The following is a 22,905-nucleotide window of genomic DNA, read 5'->3' on the forward strand; positions in this document are numbered from 1 at the left end:
TGCTATTATTGTTAATCTCTTACTATACTTAATTCATAAATTAAACTTTATCATAGTTTCTTTTATGTAAGTACAGGAAAAACTAGAGTGTGTATAGTATTTGGTACTATCCAGCGATTTCAGGCATCCGCAAGGGGTCTTGGCATAGATTCCTGAGGGGAAGGTGGGACTTCTGCATATCAATGGTAATGGGAGCTTCAAGTGCTCAACACATACCTTCCCTCAAAAGGAAAAGAGAGACTGAACACATAGAAGTGGGGCATGGAGTTCTCCCTAGCAGGGCTAGTGACAGCAGACTAATGACATTTTTCTTGTTTTAAACAGATAATTAAGAACCCTTGACTTTCAATTCTCTAAGAACAAGTTTTAAATAGGCCAAAATGGACAGCCAGGAGTCATGAATATTAAGATTACAAAAAAATATGTTCACTATACAGAATATTTTGCATAATTTAAACCTACTGATCTAATTAAAATATAATTAAAATTTAATTTTTCTCACTAAAATTAATTTGCACAGAACTTTTAAAGAATATATCTAGGGCATGAAACGAAACCATGACAACTTTTTATTAATGGTTGTTTTAATACTATTTTAATTGTTTTTGTTCCAAACAATACAAAGTATATAGATGAAATCACGAATGTTCTTTTTAATCTTGCCCTAAACATCATGCCTTTTATATATTATATATGTTTACTCAAAAACAAGACAATTCAACAGAAACTTTTGTTGTTTATAATCTACATTTTTAATTTGCAATATTATGGCTATCTTTATAGATTAATACATACCTATTTTCTTTATCATTTTTATTTTTTTATTTTCACTGGCTGAAAAAATTGGTAGTATCATGAATTAAGAAAAAAATCACTCATAATCCTACCACTTTTTAAGAAAACTTAGGCTGGTGAAAATCTGCCTTCCATTCATCTGATTCTACTCATCCCCACTTGGGCTCTGAGGCTAACGATAACCTTCGGGAGCACATTCTTCCAAATTTGACTGAATGGATACTGATGAGTCTACATTCACATTTGCATCTACTCATCTTTTTAAATATGGTCCGTAACTGTGTTGAATTATACTCTGAAACTTTCTTTTCCCCCCAACCTTAATATGTATGTACATTTTCAGATCTTTTTAAAGGCCACATAATATTCCATTGTGTGAATGCACTATTTTGACTTGTATAGTTCATTATGACAGACATTCAGATGGTTGCTTATGCTTTGCTATCATTAATATTGCTACAACAATTATCCTTTTACATATAAAGGTTTGCATACTTGCACTGTTATTTTTGTATCAAAGATTTCCAGAAGTGGAATTAATAGACGAAAACAAATGAGAATTTTATACTGCAATATACCCTGACAAATTATTTTGACAAATAAACAGTGTATAAGTATGCCTGTTTTCCCACACCCTCATCAACACTGATATTAGTTACAACATTATATGTCAAAGTGAAAATCTTAAATCTGCCTAGTTCTCAGACACATTGACAAAGACTTGCACAAGGAAATGCTCTATTAATTTATATACATCACTAGAAGTCATTGATTCTTGCCTCCAATCACACTCATTTCAGACTTTCTTATTTCCAAGAGAGATATCATTACATGCCAATAAACTAGGAGAGAACTGAATTGATATTTAGTGTTGATTAAATATATTGTGATATGTATATCCTATATTTAAAAAAGGCCAAAGTGATTTAAAACCCACATTTATTTAGCAGATGTTATTGTCTCTGTTATTGCTATCTAGGTTGTCTAGATTGTGGGGCAAATATACATGTCTAGGTAGACAGGTAGAGAGGTAGGTGGATGACAGATAGATAGATGGATAGATAAATCAATCTGTATATATGAGGAAGCTTGACTAGGAAGATGTACTTCCTTAAAGACAAGTAGTTAAAATAGAGTGTGATATGTATGGTAAAGGTGTAGTGTTATGACATTACAGTAAAGGGAGGAAAAAAATCTTTGGGTCAGGAAAGGGAATGGGAGACAGAAATGATGTCTCACAAGAGGTAACATTCGTGTGTGATTTCCAAGTGTCTTAGGGCGACAGCATGACTGAACCGCAAGCATGTCTGTGTACCTAGAAAACAGGACGATTATGTAAAGAGTAGGAGAGAGGCACTCAAGTAAGAGAAATTGTTATCAAATGTGAAGGATTTTGGTTATTATGCTCAAAAGTATGGATTCAAGCCCATCCCCCTGGTGAAGCAAGGAGGACACACAAAGCTGAGCAGGCAATGGTAGAGCATCGTCATCCCAGAAGGATGAGAAATCATCACTAGGGTGGGCTCGGGCGGCTTCTTGTAAGTCCCTGGGAGTAAATAGTCAAAGGAATATTGCTCTGATTCCAAGAAACAGTATTTTGATAAATTTTACAATCATCGTCCTCCTCAGAATTCCACTGTACATTTACACATGTCATCCCACTGCTTATTGGGCAGTCTTCCTGCTGTTCCACGAGTATTTAGAGCTTGACAAATAACATGACCACCTGTCCTCCATCTCACTTTATAAAGCAGCCACTTCCTTCTTGTTTGTCCATTCATTAGCCTCAAGATTTCCAAAAATTACCCAAATAATTTCCCTCTCCTTAACTGCATTTAACTCCCACTCATGCATCTCTTGTATCCTGCCCTAATTCAGTCATCGCCTTCCCCATGAGGAATTATAATAGCCTTATAACCCATGGTCCTGCCACTGGTGTTAGCAGTTTTCAATCTAGCTTGTGTGTGTTTTTAAAATGCAGATCTTCATTAGTTTACAATATCCCACCACACCCCTATCACCATTAGACTCCTTCCATCATATTCATGACATATTATCAGGGTAAAAAAATGATTATGAAACACAGTGGACAGTTTAATTTCATTTTTTGTAAAATATATGCACGTGTAATAAATTCCATGTGTATAATACACAAATGAAATACAGGATGCATATATTGAATGATGGGAAATTTAAAATGTTATCTGTACATTTTAAATTTTTATTTTCTAACTTGTTAATGAATATGTATATATTATAAATACATACATACATATGTATACACATATAGTGAATGAAGGAGAGGAAAGATAAAATCCAAGCCCCTTAGTATCATTTATATCATTGCCATGCCTTGCTCCCTGCCGCCCTCACAACCTGAAGTCAAGCCGTACCTGTGTATTTGATGCACCATGCCTCTCTAATTGTTAGATCTTGCACATTTATTTCCTCTTTAGAAGACAAATAAAGACATTTGTTTCTTCTTTCCCGGTTCATCCTTCAAAGTTTCCCCTTTCAACACCACGCCCCTCAAACACCGGGGCTATTTCATGTTGCTCATCTCTGTACTACCGCACACGATGACGTGAGAGCACAGCACGTGATCTCTGAGCAAGTGAGTGATGAGTAGCTGCCCCAGCTGTAAGTGACAGTCAGTTGAAGATGTAGCTTCCTTCAATGTTCACATTAATACTTTTTTTATACAGCCTCAGAGAAGAACTCCACATAGCTTTCTCCGTGGTGTTAAAGTAGACAGTGGCTGATTATGGTAGGCAAAACTTCGGAAGGCAGGGACTTCTAATTGTATTAATCTTCTTTTTTCTAAAAAAGACTCATGGGTGTTTCCTTACATGTCAAATTTAAATTTTGAAACTTTTTATTTTTATTTAATTTCAATTATTTTTACATCTAATAATTTTTATTTCCTTAAAATTGAAATAATTATAGTCACTTTTAAAATCATTAAGGACTCATTCAACTACATGTATGTTGCTACTCAAATTCACTGGGAATTAAATAATACTTATTAGATAATTTTTTAAAAGCTTAAGATTACTTATAACAAAAAAAATCAGAACAATTTCTTAATCCTCAAACATAAAAATATAAATATTATTGGAATGAATATGTGAACTTTTACAGCAGGTTTTTTAAAACATTGATTTTTTTTCCCATCCCATTTAATGAAGGAAAACACTCTGAATATGTGTTCTTTTGTATATCCAGGTAGAAACAATTTTATCAATAATCGTTTTTTCTAATCTGCAATCTACTTTTACCATTTAATACTGCTCAACAATATCTAATCACCAACTAATTTTTGATTTACAATACATACAAAATTGTTCTCAAAAAGTGAGGAAAGTGTTTGAATGTCTAATTCTCATTACATGTAACAAATTATTCTGTTTGCAAATCAAAGAATTAAAAATGTACATATTTTCATATCTTGGGTTTTCATAAAACATAATTGCAGATAAAAAGTAAGTTTTCTATTTATATATGTAAGAAACTTTTTCAAAGGAGGAAAATAACCCTGCAAATGTTGAGGCAACTCAAAGGAAACATATTATACGGGTGCCTGATTGAGTTCATCCTTGCTACTCTATATATTCATCTTAAGCTCATGGCTGAGAAATGGATTAGAGAATGGTCATTAACAATAAAAACAAAGCATCATGTTATGATTTACTAGCTACTGACACCTTCCCATACAGTGTCATCTGAATGACAAAACAATGCTAAGGTGTACATGAGCAATAAACATCAGTATCCAGTTTTAAATGTGAGGAAACTGAGGCTCAGAGAAAGTCATTTATCTGTTCCATGGTACACAGCTATCAGCAACACATGTATTTTTCTTTTAAATTCCAGGATGATATACGAAAATTAGTATGGGTTCTAGAATCACAGACTTGTGTCTGAATTCTGGTCATACATTAGACAAACTCTTTATAAGTGCCATTTGTTTAGAGATTCAATTAATTGAGCCCATCTTCTCTAACTCACAGATATGTTGCATAATGTACACAATGTGACTATTGGCACGTGATATTCAGTTCTAATCATAACCACATTTTTGAGCACTTATTGTGCATCATGCATAGTTGGTTCTTCATTCAGTACATGTATCAGTTTATTTAATCTTGTCAATAGTATTCAAAACTGGCTTTCACAGAAGAGGAAACCGGAGCAACTAGTGGGTTAATTTGCCCAGAATCACAAAATGGGAGAGCTGAAATATAAATTCTGCAGTCTCACACCATGGTATCATGAATAAAGCTAGACCCAGGCCCTTCTGTTCCCTTCTTGTGCCATCCCAACCATGATGCCGCTGGGAAGCAGGGCATTGCACTCACGTAAATTTCTGAGAACTTTTTAGTATGAAACGAACTTCAGGGGCACAATAATAGATAATTTCTGATATAACATATGAGATATGACTCCTCTGAGATATTTTTCAGAAAAGAAATTTCATTCTAAAAATAAGTGTAGTAGCATAATGTACAGTCTGAATAATGACCTTTATAATTGCTACCCAGGAATATTGCTATTAGTGAACAATGAAATGGGTGTATTCATAGAACAGATCATGTACCTAATGTGTGACTTACTGAAAAGGGAAAAGTTGCAGGTCACTGGAGAGCTTATTCATTCCCAGGAATGATTTCTTAGTTATACTGCATAGACACCTGTCATCACAGAATACTTCTTTTGTTTATAATTTTTAATAGATAGTAAATGATGCCAGTTGTTTTCATATAACTTTGTGGTATTTTCTTTTGTTTTGGTCTTTGCTGTCACATATGGGTTTTTCATTCATGATCCCATTATACAACAAATGATTCCACATGATTTCTGAGTTCAGTGGTTTTGACACAAACTGGTCACCAGAGAAGCTATTTATATAGACTCTCCTGGTCATGGGTTCTTTAACAGATAGTCAAAGAGATCTCACCAAAAACGACTTTCTCCTCAGGATATTAAAACTCTTTGAGTCAGCTGAGTTCTATATAATATAAACAATGATAAATTGTTAAAAATTATAATTAGCTTTATTAAATTATAATAATTTGGTCAAATGCCTTACCACTGACAGTGAAAACAAGCAAAATCTATTTAAATTTTTTTTTGCCAAAAGTTAGTTTAGTTGGCCTACACCATTTATTTTTTTACTTATCTCCTACTTGTTAATTTTTCAGAAACCTATATACCATGGAACAACTGTTTTGAAACATATAGCTCTTCTTTAAATTATTGTATCATTTTTATTTCACTAAATTTTTTAAAGTATAAGTAAAATACAGTTTTGAACTTTTACAAAACACTATATGGAATGATAAAAAATACTGGTCAGTCTATTGAGCAATTTATCCTCCTAGATACAATTTTTCCCAGTTACCAGACTTAGTAGCTGTTAAGCCAGTCCATCATGTGCACAGTTCCAATGACAAAGACCACCTGGCATGAGGAAGGGGAATCAGTGGGAATTAGTAGTGTCTAATGCTGTGTCCACTTTGGTTTGACCTGTCAAACTTAGCCAATACAGTGAAGCCATAAGACACAGTTGGCCTTTTAAAGATAAAACACTAAGGAGAACTAAAGTATCAGATCTGGGCAGGGTAACAACTGCAAAGTTGTAGAACAAAGCCGAGGCCTGACTTTAAAGCAATGTTAGCTATAACTCAGCTCTACTGGGCCAGGCAAACATATCTGATTGGTGACAGCAGGATCCCAGAACAGCTGTTGACTAATGCAGAGAAGTGGCATATTCTGGAGATCAGCTTGAAATGCCACCTGGTTGTGGATTATGGAGAAGCAATGGCAGAAGGAAGGTCCACTGAGCATGTGGCCAAGGAGGGAAGACCCAGTGACTTTAGCTGAGTGAGGAGAGGCAAGCTGGGCAGACTCCTAGCAGCAGCCTTTTTTGGGTAAGGCTGTGGAGACTTAGAGATATGTCATCTATAAGGACTCACTCAGCAGACTTGGCTATGAATGAAACAGTCATTACATCCCACACAGTGAGTTGTGACAACCATTTACAGTAATAATCAAATCACAACAACAGCATTCAACTTCAGGAACTAATGAGCTAATTTAAAACCTGTGGGGAATTTAAGACATACTAAATGACAATTTATATCTTGAAATTTCTCCAGGACACCTTCTATTATACCTGGAGTCATGGAGTCTTTAGTTCTCCCGTGAAAATGGGCAACCCTTAATTCTTCATTACATGCCAAGGAAGACGGCACATTTTCCACAGGAAAATGCCAGCTCCTCACTGGGCATGCTTGCTGATAAGCCTGAACTGATATGCCTGGGTTGGGTTCTGAACAAAGAGCTTCAGAGTTTTATAACTGACATCATATGCCTACACAGTCCCCAAACACGAGTAGACAGAATCCACTCCCAATCTGTTCCAGATTGTCTTGTGTATTTTATGGCTAAGTACAGAATCTCAGGCTGATAGGCACAGCAAAAAAGAAAAATCAGCGATTTGTTGTTTCGGGGTTCTGTTAGTCCTCAGATGTAAAGGATGCCCACTCCTTTGTAGGCACTTGTACAGGAGATGACCAATCACTCTGGGCCCCCCTCACTCCTGCCTCAGTTGTTGCCACTTCTTGGAAAGCCCATGAACTCCCATCTGACCTGGGAGCTCCAGCGTATTTCATGTTGTGGTGCCCTTTGCAAAACAGAATTGATCACACTCCTTTGTGCCAACACTGTCTGGAACGATCTTCCTTACAGCACTTAGCACTTTCTGTAGCAGCCGTGTGTTTCCATATCTGTTTTCTCGGGTAGAACTCTATGAGGGCAAGAAATACAGCTGGTTCATGTAGATGCTAATGAATATCTGTTAAAGGAATTAATTTTAAAAAGTGAATACATATTATAAACTATCAACATCTTTGGAGGACTGAAAACATGACAAAAATACTAATGATTTTGAAAATCAGTAAAAATTAATGTTTTCCTTGATGATTGGCAACAACATATAAATATTTGTTCATTTTCTACCATGGGGATTAGTGTTAGGTCTTTGGTTAATAAGCATAATGAGCTAGTATTCAAAGTTAAAAATTATTTGAGTGACAAAGTGTATGCTGGAAAGGTGCTGTGAGGCTTTTTCCACTGGAGACAATAGGATTGGCCTGAGTCATTCACACTCTTGCCCAGCCCCACTTTGGACCAACCGTAAACATTTGAATGTGCAGCTGGTTTTGTTTAGGGATGCCATGTGCAGCCATGAAAAAAGGGTCTTCCCTGATGAGGCATTGATTGGTCTGTAAATGTTTTACAAACATGATCTCTGTTTCTTAGTGCAGTGTGTTTTATTTTATCTTGTTTTGTTTCTCAGTCTATGAAGCATGGGTTTGAAGTCAGATACACCCATGACTCAAACTCTAGGCATTCTACTCATTAAGTTGACTTCAGAAAAGCTTCCCCAGAAGTCTACAAACATTTATTTTCTCATATGTTGAATGAAGACAAAAATACTACTTCCAATATTTGTAAAGATGCAGTGCAATAGTATATAAGAAGTGCCTACCTTGGTGCTTGGGGTCGCCCAGGTTCCCTATAAATGGAATTTCCTTTTCTGCTTGTCAACACCAGGAGATTGGTATCCCCAAAAAGTTAGTACGTAAATGCAGTAGGTATACTTTAGCTCTTCTTTAGCCCATGGCCTGTCCTCCCACAACTCCCACAGTTTTTAAGATCAGTATGCTTATAATTCACTGGGTATCCATAAATTCTAATAAGACATGATTATATGGTGCCATTACTCTGCTGTATGAAATGCCAACAAAAGTGTTTAAAAGCCTTTTAATGGTTATAACATTTTCTATTGTTAATGTATTTTGGCCCTTCATAAAACTCTAAAATATGACTATCAAATGTACTAAACTAATCATTTAACATTTAAAGTTAATTTTACACTTAAGGAAAGTTCCCAATACCCTTCATCCAGCTTTCCTTCATATTAATACTTGACATGGACATGGTACTTTATCAATGCGAGCAATATTAGAATGTTTTAAATAACTAGAATTTAATATTGGCATAATATATTTACTTAACGAAACACCTTATATGGATTTCATTAGTTCCTTCAATAATATTCTTTTTCTGTTCCACCACCCCAAATTGTTTTCAGTTATCATGCTTCTTAGTCTTCCATAATCTGTTGCAGTTCTGCAGTCTTTCCTTGTCTTTGATGACCTTGATACCTTTGAAGGATGCAGATCAGTTATTTTCTACAGTGCCTCTCAGTTTGGGACTGTATGATGTTTTCTCTTAATTAAATGAAGTTAAACATTTGTGGCAAGAAAATTGCAGAAATTGTGTTTCTTTTGGTCACTTGATGTAAGTAGTGTAGGCTGGGTTTCTACACCGTAAAGTTACATTTTTTTCTTTTGTAATTGAGTAAATAGCTTAGGGAAGTGACATTTAGACTCTTCCTAGAGTACTTTTAGAAAGTGTGTTCAACAGGTATGAAAATATAAGACTGTACATAGAAAGGACTGTCACATCATAATATAGTGATTTTCACAGGTATCTAATTTTTACAATGTCAGAATATGTTTATATAAAAATTAATATTAACTTCTGATCTCACAATATCCTGGTAGTTTGGACATTCAATTTTGAATACACCAGTATTTTCCTCTAGATTGAATTTAGCTACATTTAGCATAATTTTTTATTAGCTTAACCGTGAGTATATAAGATGATGATTAGCAGATAATGTTTAAAAATAAAACTTAGTGCTGAACAATTACTATTAAAGCCTCAAAATAGGTATAATTCTTGAGACATGTAATGAGATAATCCTTTTGTAGCATAATATTTTCCTTGTGTCACTTGGTATGTTTTCTTCAAGTTTTAAAATCCCACAATTCTTAAGATCCTTGGATGTATGTGATAGTGTGTGCATGTGTGTAGCTGTGTCATGTGATAGGCACAAAGATAAATGTAGGCAGGAAATGTCCACATAGTGCCCAGAACTGTGTGACTGCATTTTTATTAAAATATTCAACTCTATTAGTGCAGAAGATTCCCTACCAAAGCTACATTTTTAGTAATCACAACCTCATATGTTTCACTAGTGAGCTATTTATGAGAGGGACAGCCCATGCTGAAAAAGCTATATCATAGCTATGTTCAGATGAATGATCAATTTCTCCTGAGAAACCTGCTTGCTACTTAATATGTGGTAACATTTGTTATGCTTAGTTTCATTATTATTGAAAAGTACACATCTATTAAAAGTTGCCCTTTTAATAGGTCCTTTTAATCTCTGTAGCTCACTCACTATTCCCACTCACTACTCTGCATCAGTCTAAAAATAATAGATTTGATTCTTTGGATAGGAAATAACCTTTTCTTTTTTGTTGTTGTTATTGTTTGGTCACTCTCAAATGTATCCAATTCTTCAGAATATGAAAGAGGCTACAGTCATACATTCAGTTCCAATTCTACACTTCTTTGTTCAAATACCCAAACATTGATTCTTTCTTTTCATTTGCATTCATGTCTGCCCTTCTGGATTCCATCTGGACCCCAAACCAGAAGTGCTGAAAGACCACAACAAAGGCTGCTTTCCCCGGAGTTCCTAGCTCACCGGAAGTGGGAAACATTACTCATTGCCCAGGCCCCATCTCACTGGATTTTTCAGTCCGAAGTCTACACAGTCCAGACTCGTCTGTATTTCCAAACTGAGAATAGAGGGTGCCTTTCAGAGTGGCCTCCAGCAAGCAGGGTCACGCTGGCCCCATCCTAGTTAATCTGGGGGCCATTTAGGTTAAAAAAGAGAAAAGTACATATTAGATCAAGCATCTGGAATGTGGAAGAAATAAAAAAAAGTATTCCAAATATTGATTCACATTAATAAACCTAATTGAGTAGAACCAATTCACCTGCTTAAAATTTGTTCCAATTTTCCTTTTCCCTGAGTTAGGTAGGATAACGTATGGTCACTTCACAGCTGATGTTTGCTTCAAGAAAGCAGCACACAATAGTATTATCTTATACAGGGGTTCATTACTACATGGATTCTCATGTGTTATGAGACTATGAACTCAAAACATAAACAGCAAATCAAGCTGCTGTTTTCATATATGATTTTGCTACCCAACACCAAATGCTATTTTTTAAAAATTGAAAACTTAGCTGTAAACTCTTACTAAAGCAGAGTAACATCAAGCGCTTTTAAAACAATGTTTTTAGAGACCCTCACTGCACAATGTAGAATGACTTAGTTAGCTTCTAATCTTTATCAAAATTCAAAGCAAGGCAATTATGTAGGTTAACCTCGTTTGTAGCAAATATTTTATTAGAACAAACTGTAAGTCAAATGTCTTCTCAGTAAAGGTATTTAATTTTGTACTGTCTTTTAAAAGGGCAGCTACTTAGTAAAAGTTTTATAAGTTTTATAAAGGGGATAGAGCTTAGAGATTTATCTGATAAGAATTTTTTTATTTTAATTGTTCAAGTACAGTTTTCTGTCTTTTACTCCCATCCCAGCCCACCCGCCCTAGTCCTCCCTACCTCCCTCCCATTTCCACCCCCCCTAGTTTTTTTCCATGTGTCCTTTATACTTGTTCCTGTAAACCCTTCCCCTTTTCCCCTGAAATTCCCTCCCCTCTGCCCTCTGGTCATGGACAGCCTGTTCTCTATTTCAGTGCCTTTGGTTATATTTTGCTTGTTTCTTTGTTTCGTTGTTTAGGTTCCTGTTAAAGGTGAGAACATATGGTATGTGTCTTTCACTGCCTGGCTTATTTCACTTAGCATAATGCTTTCCAGTTGCATCCATGCTGTTGCAAAGGGTAGGAGCTCCTTCTTTCTTTCTTTCTGCTGCATAGAATTCCATTGTGTAAATGTACCATAGTTTTCTGATCCATCCATTTACTGATGGGCACCTAGATTGCTTCCAGTACTTGGCTATTATAAATTGTGCTGCTATGAACACTGGGGTGCATAGGTTCTTTTGGATTGGTGTTTCAAGGTTCTTAGGGTATAATCCTAGCAGTGGAATTGCTGGGTCAAAAGGCAGATCCATTTTTAGTTTTCTGAGAAATTCCATACCGTTTTCCATAGTGGTTGTACCAGGCTGCAATCCCACCAGCAGTGTACTAGGGTCCCCTTTTCTCCACAACCTCTCCAACACTTGTTTGTTGCTTTGTTTATGATGGCCATTCTCAACAGTATGAAGTGATATCTCATTGTGATTTTAATTTGCATCTCCCTGATAGCTAGCGATACTGAGCATTTTTTCATGTGTCTCTGAATCCTCTGTATGTCCTCCTTGGAGAAGTGTCTGTTCAAGTCCTTTGCCCATTTTTTAGTTGGGTTGCTGGTCTTCTTAGAGTGGAGTCATATAAGTTCTTTATATATTTTGGAGATTAAACCCTTGTCTGAGGTATCACTGGCAAATATGTTTTCCCATACATTTGGTTCTCTTTTTGTTTTAATACTGTTTTCTTTAGCCATGCAGAAGCTTTTTATTTTGATGAGATCCCATTTGTTTATTCTTTCCTTTGTGTCCCTTGCTCTAGGGGACATATCAGTAAAAATGTTGCTGTGTAAAAGATCTGAGATTTTCCTACCTATGTTCTACTCTAGGACTAATTTTTAAACAGAACCAAAAATAGGACCTTAATTCATTGCCACAATCCTAAAGCTTGTGTCATGAAAATGAGCTAAGAATGATAATCATGATTCCAAAATAATTGTATCAATTTCTGCTCAGCTCCTGTTTTGTTCTCTGCACACCATCTACTTAACACATGCATGGCCGCATTTTCCTTCAGCTTCACAATGTTTCATATGCTCATCCTTCTACCTTGGAATATTTACTCAATTCTTTTCTATTTATGTTTCCTCTGATTAACTATCAATTTTGTCAACACAGAAGAATATTTAATGACCATGCTGGCCCATAATGCTCCACAGCCCTCAGAAGGAACCAGACCTGCTGACATCTTCATGTGGGATTTCTGAGCAGCAGAATTGCACTACAAGACTGAAAATTTCTGCCGTTCTGAGCCCCCCAGTTTGTGGTACTTTGTTAGGGCAGCCCTAGGAAACTAATATACCTCAAAGGGGCTGATTTTACTTTATTTTACTTTACTCTTTTAAATATTATTGTCTTTACTTAAATTCGTATTTTTAAAAATACAAGCATGATTCATACTACTGGCAAAATCTTCAAAAATAAGTAAAAAGTGAAAGTTCCATTTTGCTTCCCAATCTCTGCCCTACTATTCTTAATCTTCTAAGACAGCCATTCTTCAGAGTTGCGTGTGCATCATTACAGAGGTTATGTGTGTGCAGCCAAGCATGCATAATATCTATCACTTTGTCCTGCAACTTTCTTTATTGCTCTTAATACTGTATCCCATATATATTTACCTGAATCCTTCTTTTCTAAGAATTACAAAATGTGCCGTTATATGGATATTTAAGTTATTTAACCTGTTCCTTATTGATGAACACGAGTTGTGTCAAGTTTTCTTGATATGAAACACTCTAGTGAATGCCCTTGCATGTGAATCTTTGCAGACTTTATAAAGTATATCTGTGGGATAAATTCTTAGCACTATAATTCTATTTATGAGATATTTCCAAGTTGCCTTTCATAAAGGATATAAATCTCTTTTACCGTATTTTAATCAACATTGAGAAAATGCTTACTGACAATTTTTTTAGAAAGAAGGGAAGGAGAGAGAGAGGGAGAGAAACACCATGCTAAAGAGAAACATCAGTCAGCCGTCTCCCACACACACACACCTGGGGACGATCCCACAACCCAGGCATGTGCCCCAACCAGGAATTGAACCAATGGCCATTCAGTCCACAGGGACAATACTCAAACCAACTGAGCCGCACCAGTCAGGGCTGAATGAATATTTTTAAAGTTAGGTGGGAATTTTTCATTTTAATGAGAAAAGGGGAGAACTGGTTCATCTTACAGAATGATTCCATGGGGCCAAACAAGTAGGTTAGTTTTAAAAATACCTGCCAGATCAAATAGTCCAACTTGGTATTACTCTAAAAATATAGCAATATCACCTTAAAATGAAAAGTACTATTAATCCTTTGTAACTAAATACTCTGTAAGAAATTAAATGGGCTTTCAGAGAAACTAACAAGAAACAGTGGTCACGTACTCATAGATAGGACATGGGGCAAAACCAAGGGCACTTCAAATCTTCCGTTAGTCACTGCAGCACTGCATGGAAAGTTAATTATATTTTAAATTATGTACTAAACATACCTACTCTGCACATGTTTGAACAAGAAAACCCCTGTTAATTATCTAATTGACGTCTACTGAGAACTATGACAGCCTGTTCAGGAGTTTGTGAAATGTCCAACAAAATGATACATTCTAAATGTGGAGCTTTCTAGAGTTAATGTCATTTTAACCAACACTGCAAAATATTACCTTCTCCATGTATCTAGACTTCGAGCTCCAAGAGATGACACTTAAGATCAGAAAAGCTGTCATTCATGTTCTTGAATATGCCTGAACTTGACCAAATTACTAATCACACAAGTGAAGAAGAAATTAGAGATACTATTTTTTTCTTCCAAGATTGTTTACATTTTTTTAATTACTTGAGATAACCACTTTTAAGATCTAAAGAAATACTGAAAAAGATTTATATGGCCTGAGAAGAGTAAGTTTCCTAAGACTCTTAGAGTAAGAGGGAACTTTGGCTGCATCTTTCATGTCCATAGTTGTTTGACAAGTAGGAATTCATTTTTCTTCCACAGTAAGAAGTACAGAAGTACATAGCCAAAGTCTTTCTATCTTTCTGCTCATGGTTGCCTTGTGGTTACAACATGGCTGCTCCTCTCTTAGGCTCACATCTGCATTCTAAGTGGTAAGAGGAAACAGAGTGACAAAGAAAAAATGGTATCAGGGAAGCAAAACTTTTCCAGAAATCTATAGCCCATTTCCACTTACATTTCTTTGGCTAGCATTGTGTAACACAGCCATGTCCAGCTATAAAAGAGATTGGGAAATGGAGTTTTGTTTGGGTGGTTTTTTAATGCTAGATCTATTGCTTCCTACAACCAAAGGTCTTTCTGTTAGAAAGTGAGAAAGGAGGATAGATATTGTGTAGGCCCCTGACATTGTCTGCTGCAGTACTCAAGATCATTTAATGCAGCTTCCCCTTCTCCTCTCTCCACCTTTCACCCTTTTACAGTGAGAAAATGAAATTGGCTGGCTTATTCAATATCACACAGCCAGTGCATGGAAAAGCTAGAAGTAAAATTCACGAGTGCGACTCCACACAGTGGTGCTCTTTCCAGTGTACACCACTGCTCTCTCTTCCCAGGAATTGTGCACAAAGCCCACCCAGCTATACTGGTATCACCTTGTCTTCTCAAAACTCCCTCAACTCTGTCAGCCACTCTCTGGACCTGAGTCTGTATACACTTTGTTTCACTCACTGTTAAGGCTTACATTGGCTGCACCTAGAAAATGATGAATATCCACTCCATCAGGCTCCCCTGACTTTCCAAAACATAAAGGAATAGGAAATAGGAACTGGAGACACAGCTTAACCACTCAGGAGAAATTTAATGACAGCACAGAATATAATAAAATATTCTTTGGCCTAAACCACAGAAAAGCGGGTGTGACTTTAAATTTTATTTACTTCAAAATATACTGTCCTTCTCCTAGTCTCTGCGTTGTCTATCCTTTGCAATATTGCCTTGATTGTTGTCTTATTTGGAATTTACTGGAGCTGTGGCTGCTTAGTTAGAACCTACATGGTGACATGCCGACAGTTACACAGCAGGTGCTCATGGGAACTTTAAGCTGAGGTTGACACAGGAGTCAAACAGAGACCAGGCCATGGTTTTAAGTAGCAGGAGTGGCCACTCAGCTGGCTCCCACCCACACCTCACTTTTCTGTGTCCTGCATTATGTTTATTGTATTATCATGGGCCCATATGTGGGATCCTGGGCATTGCAAAAGTATACACATTGAACATTTTAAGATAGCATGCTCTATTGCCAGTCATGTGTTTCAGCAGCTTTAAATCAGATAAGCACATGCATCTGTATCATTACAGTAAACCTCTTCTAAGCTATAGCTAAGAGGGTAATTAGAACAAATAAGATGTAGATTTCAGTTCAAGATTAAGAAGAAACTTCTGATGAATGGTTAGACCATGTCTTTTGAGGTCAGGGCCTTGCATTCTCAGTATGGCACTTGTAGATATTAAATTAATACCTCTCCATTTTAAAGATGTATCCACAACACTTAGGACCACATTATGAATGAATCATTCTTCCACTTAATTTTGTGTTAACTTGGAGGTACCATCTTCAGGAAGATGACATGATTTGATATTAAAATATAGATCATCAGCATGTTTTTTAACATGACTCCTTGTTTTAACTGAAGATGTCAGACCAATTCCACCTCATGCCTCTGACATACAGTCCCTCCTTGGAATTCCCACCTCCCAATTATCTGCAGCCTTCATTTCGGATGCCAGCTCCTCAGAAAAGGGGCAACAGAAAGGGGGCCCACCTGAAGTATTGCACACCCAGTCTCAGTGATTGAGTCGGTCCCCACAGGGCACCTTTCTCGTTGATTGATATTTGCCAATTACCTGCAAGGCCTCCACACGAGAGACTGAGACTTGGGCAGATATGGTCTGAACTCTTTCTACTGCCTTCCAGACGAGTACTAGGGTGTGATTATGAACATACACCACATAGACCCTAAACAATAAACTTTTTCAGGCAAAAGTTTAAATCTAGACTTTTAGAAATATTCCAACATTATTACATATATATGTGATTATATACAATGAATAATATATATAATTAATAATTGAATGTGACAACTTAGTCTGAAATACATGAATTTTAGGTGTTGTGGCATGTTCATGGTGTGTCTTCTATGGTATGTATTGTGCTGTAGCAAAATATGTTCTTCAGGTTTTTCTTCATTACGTGTCTTGGAAATCTCTCCACGTTAGTTCATTTCAATCTGTCCTTATACATGTTCTTATGCATTTCATGGGAGTTTCTCTGGAGTAGGCTCTAAAGTCTGACTCCAAGGCTGTGGAGTCTGTGAATTATTAGGTTTAGTACACACTGTGTTCCAAAATAGCTGAGCCAATTTACACTCCCATCAGCATTATATAATGGTAATTATTTCTCACTGCTCTGTATAACATTTACTATAAACATCTTTTTATCTTTTTATGATATATGCATAATGACATTTTTTCTAGCCTTAAAAAAGGTTAGCCTTCACTAAAAAGAAATGTGTAGATACATGTCTCACACACACATACACACCCCTCATTCAGATAATTTATTCATACTAAAAACTCACGTTATAAACTTTGCGCTATTTTAATTGCTTTATTATAAATGAACATTTTAATACAAGTCATATTTCTAAAATCTTTAATAAGTATCTTAAACTCCAGTTTCAGTTATGAATTAAACATGAAAATATGTTTACTGAATCAAGATTTCAAGAAGTCCTATACCACCCCATGCCTCCCATCCCTTAGTGTTCCGGATCTTTCTGTATGAGACCTGGGAATCTGAATCGAGAATAAGGATGTTTGAGAGTGTGAGGGAAGGTGACTAGTAATTGCTCACTAGAGGCAGAGTTGGAGATCAAAGAAGATGTCAAACTAATTATTTCCCTCCATTATTGAGAATTTATTACATAATAGGGAGACAACTCTAACCTTTTATACATTAAAAACATTTATTTTTTCATATTGTATGGTAGCTACTGGATGTATGTGTAAGTGAAATAACTGTTTGTTCTTGTGGAATGTTCAGTCTTGTGGAAAAGACTCAAACAGCAAACATAATTACCAAGGGTGGGTAGTGGGAAGGAGACACGTGGTGCTGACACAGACAGAAACAGGGCTCTGTAATTGTGCAAGGATTTCAGGAAGAACTTGCTGAGACCTAAAACAGAAAAAGATACTCTCCATGCAAAATTAAGGGAGAGCATTCCTAGGAGAGATCACAGCATTTTTACCTGCCCTAAATCGTGGTGGACTGAGAGAACCTGGTGAGAAGAACAGCTGTGGAACCAGGTGAGGTAGGGTAGGACATAGGACAGGTGCAGGTGCCAATAGCTTTGAAGAACAAGCTAAGAGAAAATGAGAGTGATCCAATGTACTGGAGCAGGGAAGAGATGAGGAGACAGGTTCCAGAGAGCCAACAAACGCTGACCTCCACTGCACGTCAGACGACAGAAGGCAGTGCTTGGTACGGCCAGAACAGGCCTCTATAATGATGCTCATGGCCGCGAGATGTTACCTGCTTGTATAAATATGTGACCATGTTCTGAATAAAATGCATGTATTTAATTACATTTCTGGCACATCATGGGTCCTTAATAAATGTTGAAATAAAATTCATCTGTTAATTTGACTGGGGTGGGGGAGAGTGGTGGGGGTAAATGGAGACAACTGTAATTAAACAACAATAAAACAATTTTAAAAATTCATCTGTTACATTAGCATTCTTCCAGAATATTTCCCATTTCCCTTCTCATAGTAGCTGTCTTTTCCACAGCATTAAAGGATAAGATCGTCCTCTGTTATAGCATGTTTTTAATGTGTCAGCACTCAGGGTATTTTCAAAGTAAAACTTGCATCTATTTCTTTAAGACAGAGCAGTACATGAATATCAATACCAAAAGAGATTAAATTGTCATGAAAATGTATATTAATTCTCTAATGTGAGAAGCTGTATGTACTTACAGCACAAACAACTATTGATAAGTCAATACACTAAAAAGAGTAAACAAGAATTGCTCTCTGTTATGCATAAAAGTTATTTGTCACAGGAAATCTTATTTTTTTAGATTTTATTACCATGGGGCGGGTTAGTTACTCTGACAACTGATTTCTGTCATTTTAATGCAGGACTGTGGCTTGCCGATTCACCCGGAGGAGACTTGTGGGTTACTGCCTGTTCCCTCTGACTACATCGAGGCCATTTCACAGCCCGAACTAAAAATTTGTCCATCCGGGGACACAAAAGGTGATTATCACATCTCTTTCAAAAACTCTAATGTAGATAAGTATGTGCTTACTTTAAAAATCCTTATAATCAGGGTAACAAGTTACTTTTTCATTCATATGAAGTGCATTGTTTTACTGTGTGAAATATTTTGATTAATTAAACTCTTTCTCTTCACTCTCTGCTCTTTGCCCACTTAATTCCTACTCTCCTACACACCTCAGCCCAAACGTGACTTGTGCCAGACTCTTCCTTGAGCCTCCGACTTGTTCCCTTTTTCTATACTCCCATAGAGCCCTGTGCTGTTCTTCCATAGCAGTTTCCAGAACTATTTAAGGGATTAAGCATGTCATCAGCTGTTTACTGTTAGTGCTCCCAGACTCTCAGCTGCATAAGGGCAGGAGTCTGGCCACTCACACTGGATCAACCGGCTTAGGACTGTGCTTTCTACAGAGTAGGGGCAAAATGAGTGTCTGTTGACCTTGTGAATCAAAGAAAGCCAAAGAATACACATTCAGTTTTAAATAGTCTTCTCTAATTAAAAAAAGTATTTGGGAATGATCACTATTATCTTCCATATATTGAGCATTAATAGAGGTAGGAAAATTGTGATGGTTAATTTCAATTAGTGTTCAATCCTGCCTAAGCCAAGAGCAGTCCATGAATGACAGACTTCGAAGCCACTGTCCACATTCCTGCCTCTCCCCTTCCCTGGCATGCCTCTTTCAGGGGAGACCAGGGGAGCAAGCAGAGGTGGGGCTGAAGTGCCTCCGAGGCGTTAAGAGGTGCAGGGAGCATCTCCGAGACTCCTGGTTACCACTCTGGCCTCCTGACCCCGGATCTCCCTTCATCTAAAATGTCTGAAAAACTACTCAGCTTTTTTACCCTTGCCATGAACTTCACACCACAGTTTAAATGGGGAATGAGTTTCACAAATGGGCAGGACAAATCACAATTTGGCATGCACCATTAACAAATGTGGGCATATCCCCATTCCTGAACATGTGCTCCAAATAATAAATTATAGTCGGTGCATAAAGAGGGACTTTCCCATTATGGCATGTCAGGTGGTATAGTTTATGATTCTCTCAACTAAATGAGATATATATTCTTGCATACAAGGGAGACACCAATGTGTCTTGTATTTTTTTATCAGATGACAATTTATGAGAATCATAAAACAACTTAATTCCATTCCTCCTCTGAACCAAGTCAAAAGTTCTTCAACAAAAAGGCGAAGATACATTACTGAGATTCTTCAAGAGGTCTTGTCTGTTAGATTTGCAGTAATTTACACCAGGCGCTGACACAAAGCTGTGGTGGAGCCTGCTCCTCCCTGGGGAGGCCCATAGACCAGGAGCCTCCTGGTAACCTGAGCAGCTGGGCTTCCTTAGAGAAACCCCCCAAATGCACTCCCCAGGCAAGCCCTTCATCCTAGTCTGACAATTCCAGGCCTGCATAACCCGACCCTTCCTATCTCTCTCAACTCATCCCCGCCTCTCGGCCTCCCTTTATGTCAGTAATGCTGCTGCAGGACTCCAGGCTTTGTCCCCGTCATTCCCTGCTCCTACAGGTCATCTTCTCATCTTCAGCCAGTTCTCCTGATGCTGTATCTTCCTTTCGGAAAGCCTTTCTTTACCACCACACCTCCGGATTAGCTTCTCTTCTTTGCTCCCAGAATACTTTGGATGCTTGTCTACAATAGCACTTACCTCATGGCTTCAAGTGCTCGTTTTCCATGTTTCTCCCTGTCTCATCAGTAGTCGGTGAAGTGGAATGATGCATCGGAGTGGGTCAGTGACACAGGACAAAGCCAGTTAGGATTAAAACATATGTACATTTATTTTTATCTAATCATTCTTATTTTTGTTTTATAATGCACATAATATATATACAAATATTCGCACACATGTTACAGTGTATGTGTATTAATATGTCAATGCATTTTGACTGATGACTGCCCTGGATTGCATGTTTCTCCAGAGCAGAGATTGTCCCTTTCAAAGTCTAATAGATGATTTTAAAATGGTTGCTGAACTAAAACCAAGATCCAGGCCCTCCCCCTTGCACAGAAGAATGTGAGCAGCCAGGGCACAGTCAGCCAGGGGTAACTGCTCCACCTGGGAGGTCCTAAGGAGTCCAAGGAAATGAGTGAGATCCGCGACAGTGGTTTGCAAAAATGGGTTTTTTGATTTCCTCCCTTGATGGTAGGGCTCCCTCCTGCTGGAAGATGTTATCATGGTAGACAGCATTGGCAGGAAGTTTATTTAGGAGCTCTAGCTTCAGCTTATTGTTTTTTAGGCCACAGGTTGTTTCCAAAATCTGATTTTCACAGCATGATATAAGCATTTGGCAGAACTGGATTCATTTTTTCACATTGCCAATGTAACAATGGTCAAAATGTCTTTTTAATAATACTAGCTAATATAATCTTGAGTGACTATTTTCTTTTATATAACTCTTAAGTTGATTTCTAATCTTTAGAAAATAATTCAATTATAAGATGTAACCTGAGAATAAAATCTGTTACTTAACAAAGAGAAATTAATTCTTCTTATTTGGAAAAACAAATTTATGCAATGACTATTGAATGAGAGTGATCTTTAAGGAAAATTGTTCAGATTTCATTTTATGATATGTAAACAAAAGCTTAATCATACTTTTAGGAAGAAAACATGACAACTTATACTTTATTGTTTCTAATACTGAAAATATGGGTAGTATTTTTCTTATGTCAAAACTGCTTTATTTTATAGCATTATAAAGTCTAGAATTAGTATGATCATCTGTATGATTTTATATCTCACTGTGGTCCTAAATTACAAACTTAAATTTTTTTCTCCATTATATTGCCCAATCTGATTCACTAAATGACTGAACTATAACTTGCATTAAGTGTAAAGCTATAATTACAAATCATATAACTTCTCCCAAAAGGCAGTTTTATGCCTTAGAATGTTTTTCCTGAAAACATATGTCATATTTTATTTCAAAAATCACAGCTTTGATTCCCTCAGTAGAATTCATGTCCTTTTTGACAATTTTAGTTAAGAGTTGGTATCATTTAAAATAGCATGGAACTCCAGTCCTGCAGATGTTATACAGATGTCTATTTTAAGCAGTATTACTAACTCAATAAAAAGGCACTGTTAACCAATACAAAAACACAGAGAGTTATGACTGTGTAAATATATAGTAGGAGGAACCACTGAGGCCAAATTTTTAGAGACCCAATCAGTTGTCCTTTTTATGTGCCTGTGATTCTGTGCCCGCAAACTAATTGCACCCATATTTGGATCACGTGCTTGTATTTGGCCACTTGTTTCTTCAGCCTAGCAGCAAGCAGTCAAAAAAGGCCTCCGTTCGTGCAAAATTCGCTGTGAACAAAGGGTGTGGGGTTAGGAGAAATGTCTGTGGGAGAGGATGTAGGTGCTCTTAGATACCCAAGGACCTGGTGAAAGAAAGCTGAGCCCCTCCAAATATTACCACATATAATCTCATTAACAGAAATACCTTCACGTCCTATCCCACCATCCTATTAGAAAGAAAATTAACAGCAATGTTTTTATTTTAAACATAGTCTCAATCAACATTGAGTAAATTCAGGTATTTGAAGTGAAGCTAAATTCATTAAAAACAAAACAAAACAACTGTTTATAAGTTTTCCTGTAAGGGCTACCAGAGAGACAGGAAGGCCATATTTCATTTTCAGCTGATGATTTTGTGCTGACCAAACATAATATAAGGACCAGCAAACTGGGGACTCCTAGGCCTCAGTTCTGGTCCAGCCCCAGTCATTAACAGCACTACGCTTCTGTCATTTAACTCCGTGGGCCTCAGCTAATCTTACCTCTAAAAGAGGAAGTAAAGCAGGAGATCCATTCCAACCCCATCCAAGAGAGTTCTATATGCCCACAAAATACTCATCTCTATGAAGTAAAGGCTCTTCCAGAAGGAGGTTTTCTTGAGGAATTAACAAACATTCAACGTAAGGCTGTATCGAAATCACATAGAATAAGAAGAGACCAAGCAAACAGGTGAAGCGGTTGGTTATTGATTATAAACCCTGTATA

At 36.9% G+C, this 22,905-nt stretch overlaps 1 protein-coding gene across 1 annotated transcript in view; it reads left to right on the forward strand.

The window, feature by feature from the left end:
* Positions 1–22,905, forward strand: part of CPED1 (cadherin like and PC-esterase domain containing 1) — a 275,507-nt gene that overhangs the window by 209,351 nt on the left and 43,251 nt on the right. The window contains 1 exon segment of the mRNA XM_028525677.2: positions 18,736–18,853. Coding sequence (XP_028381478.1) covers positions 18,736–18,853 — 118 coding nt within the window.

The sequence above is a fragment of the Phyllostomus discolor genome, chromosome 10, assembly GCF_004126475.2.
Source record: "Phyllostomus discolor isolate MPI-MPIP mPhyDis1 chromosome 10, mPhyDis1.pri.v3, whole genome shotgun sequence".
NCBI classification, from domain to species: Eukaryota; Metazoa; Chordata; class Mammalia; order Chiroptera; family Phyllostomidae; genus Phyllostomus; species Phyllostomus discolor.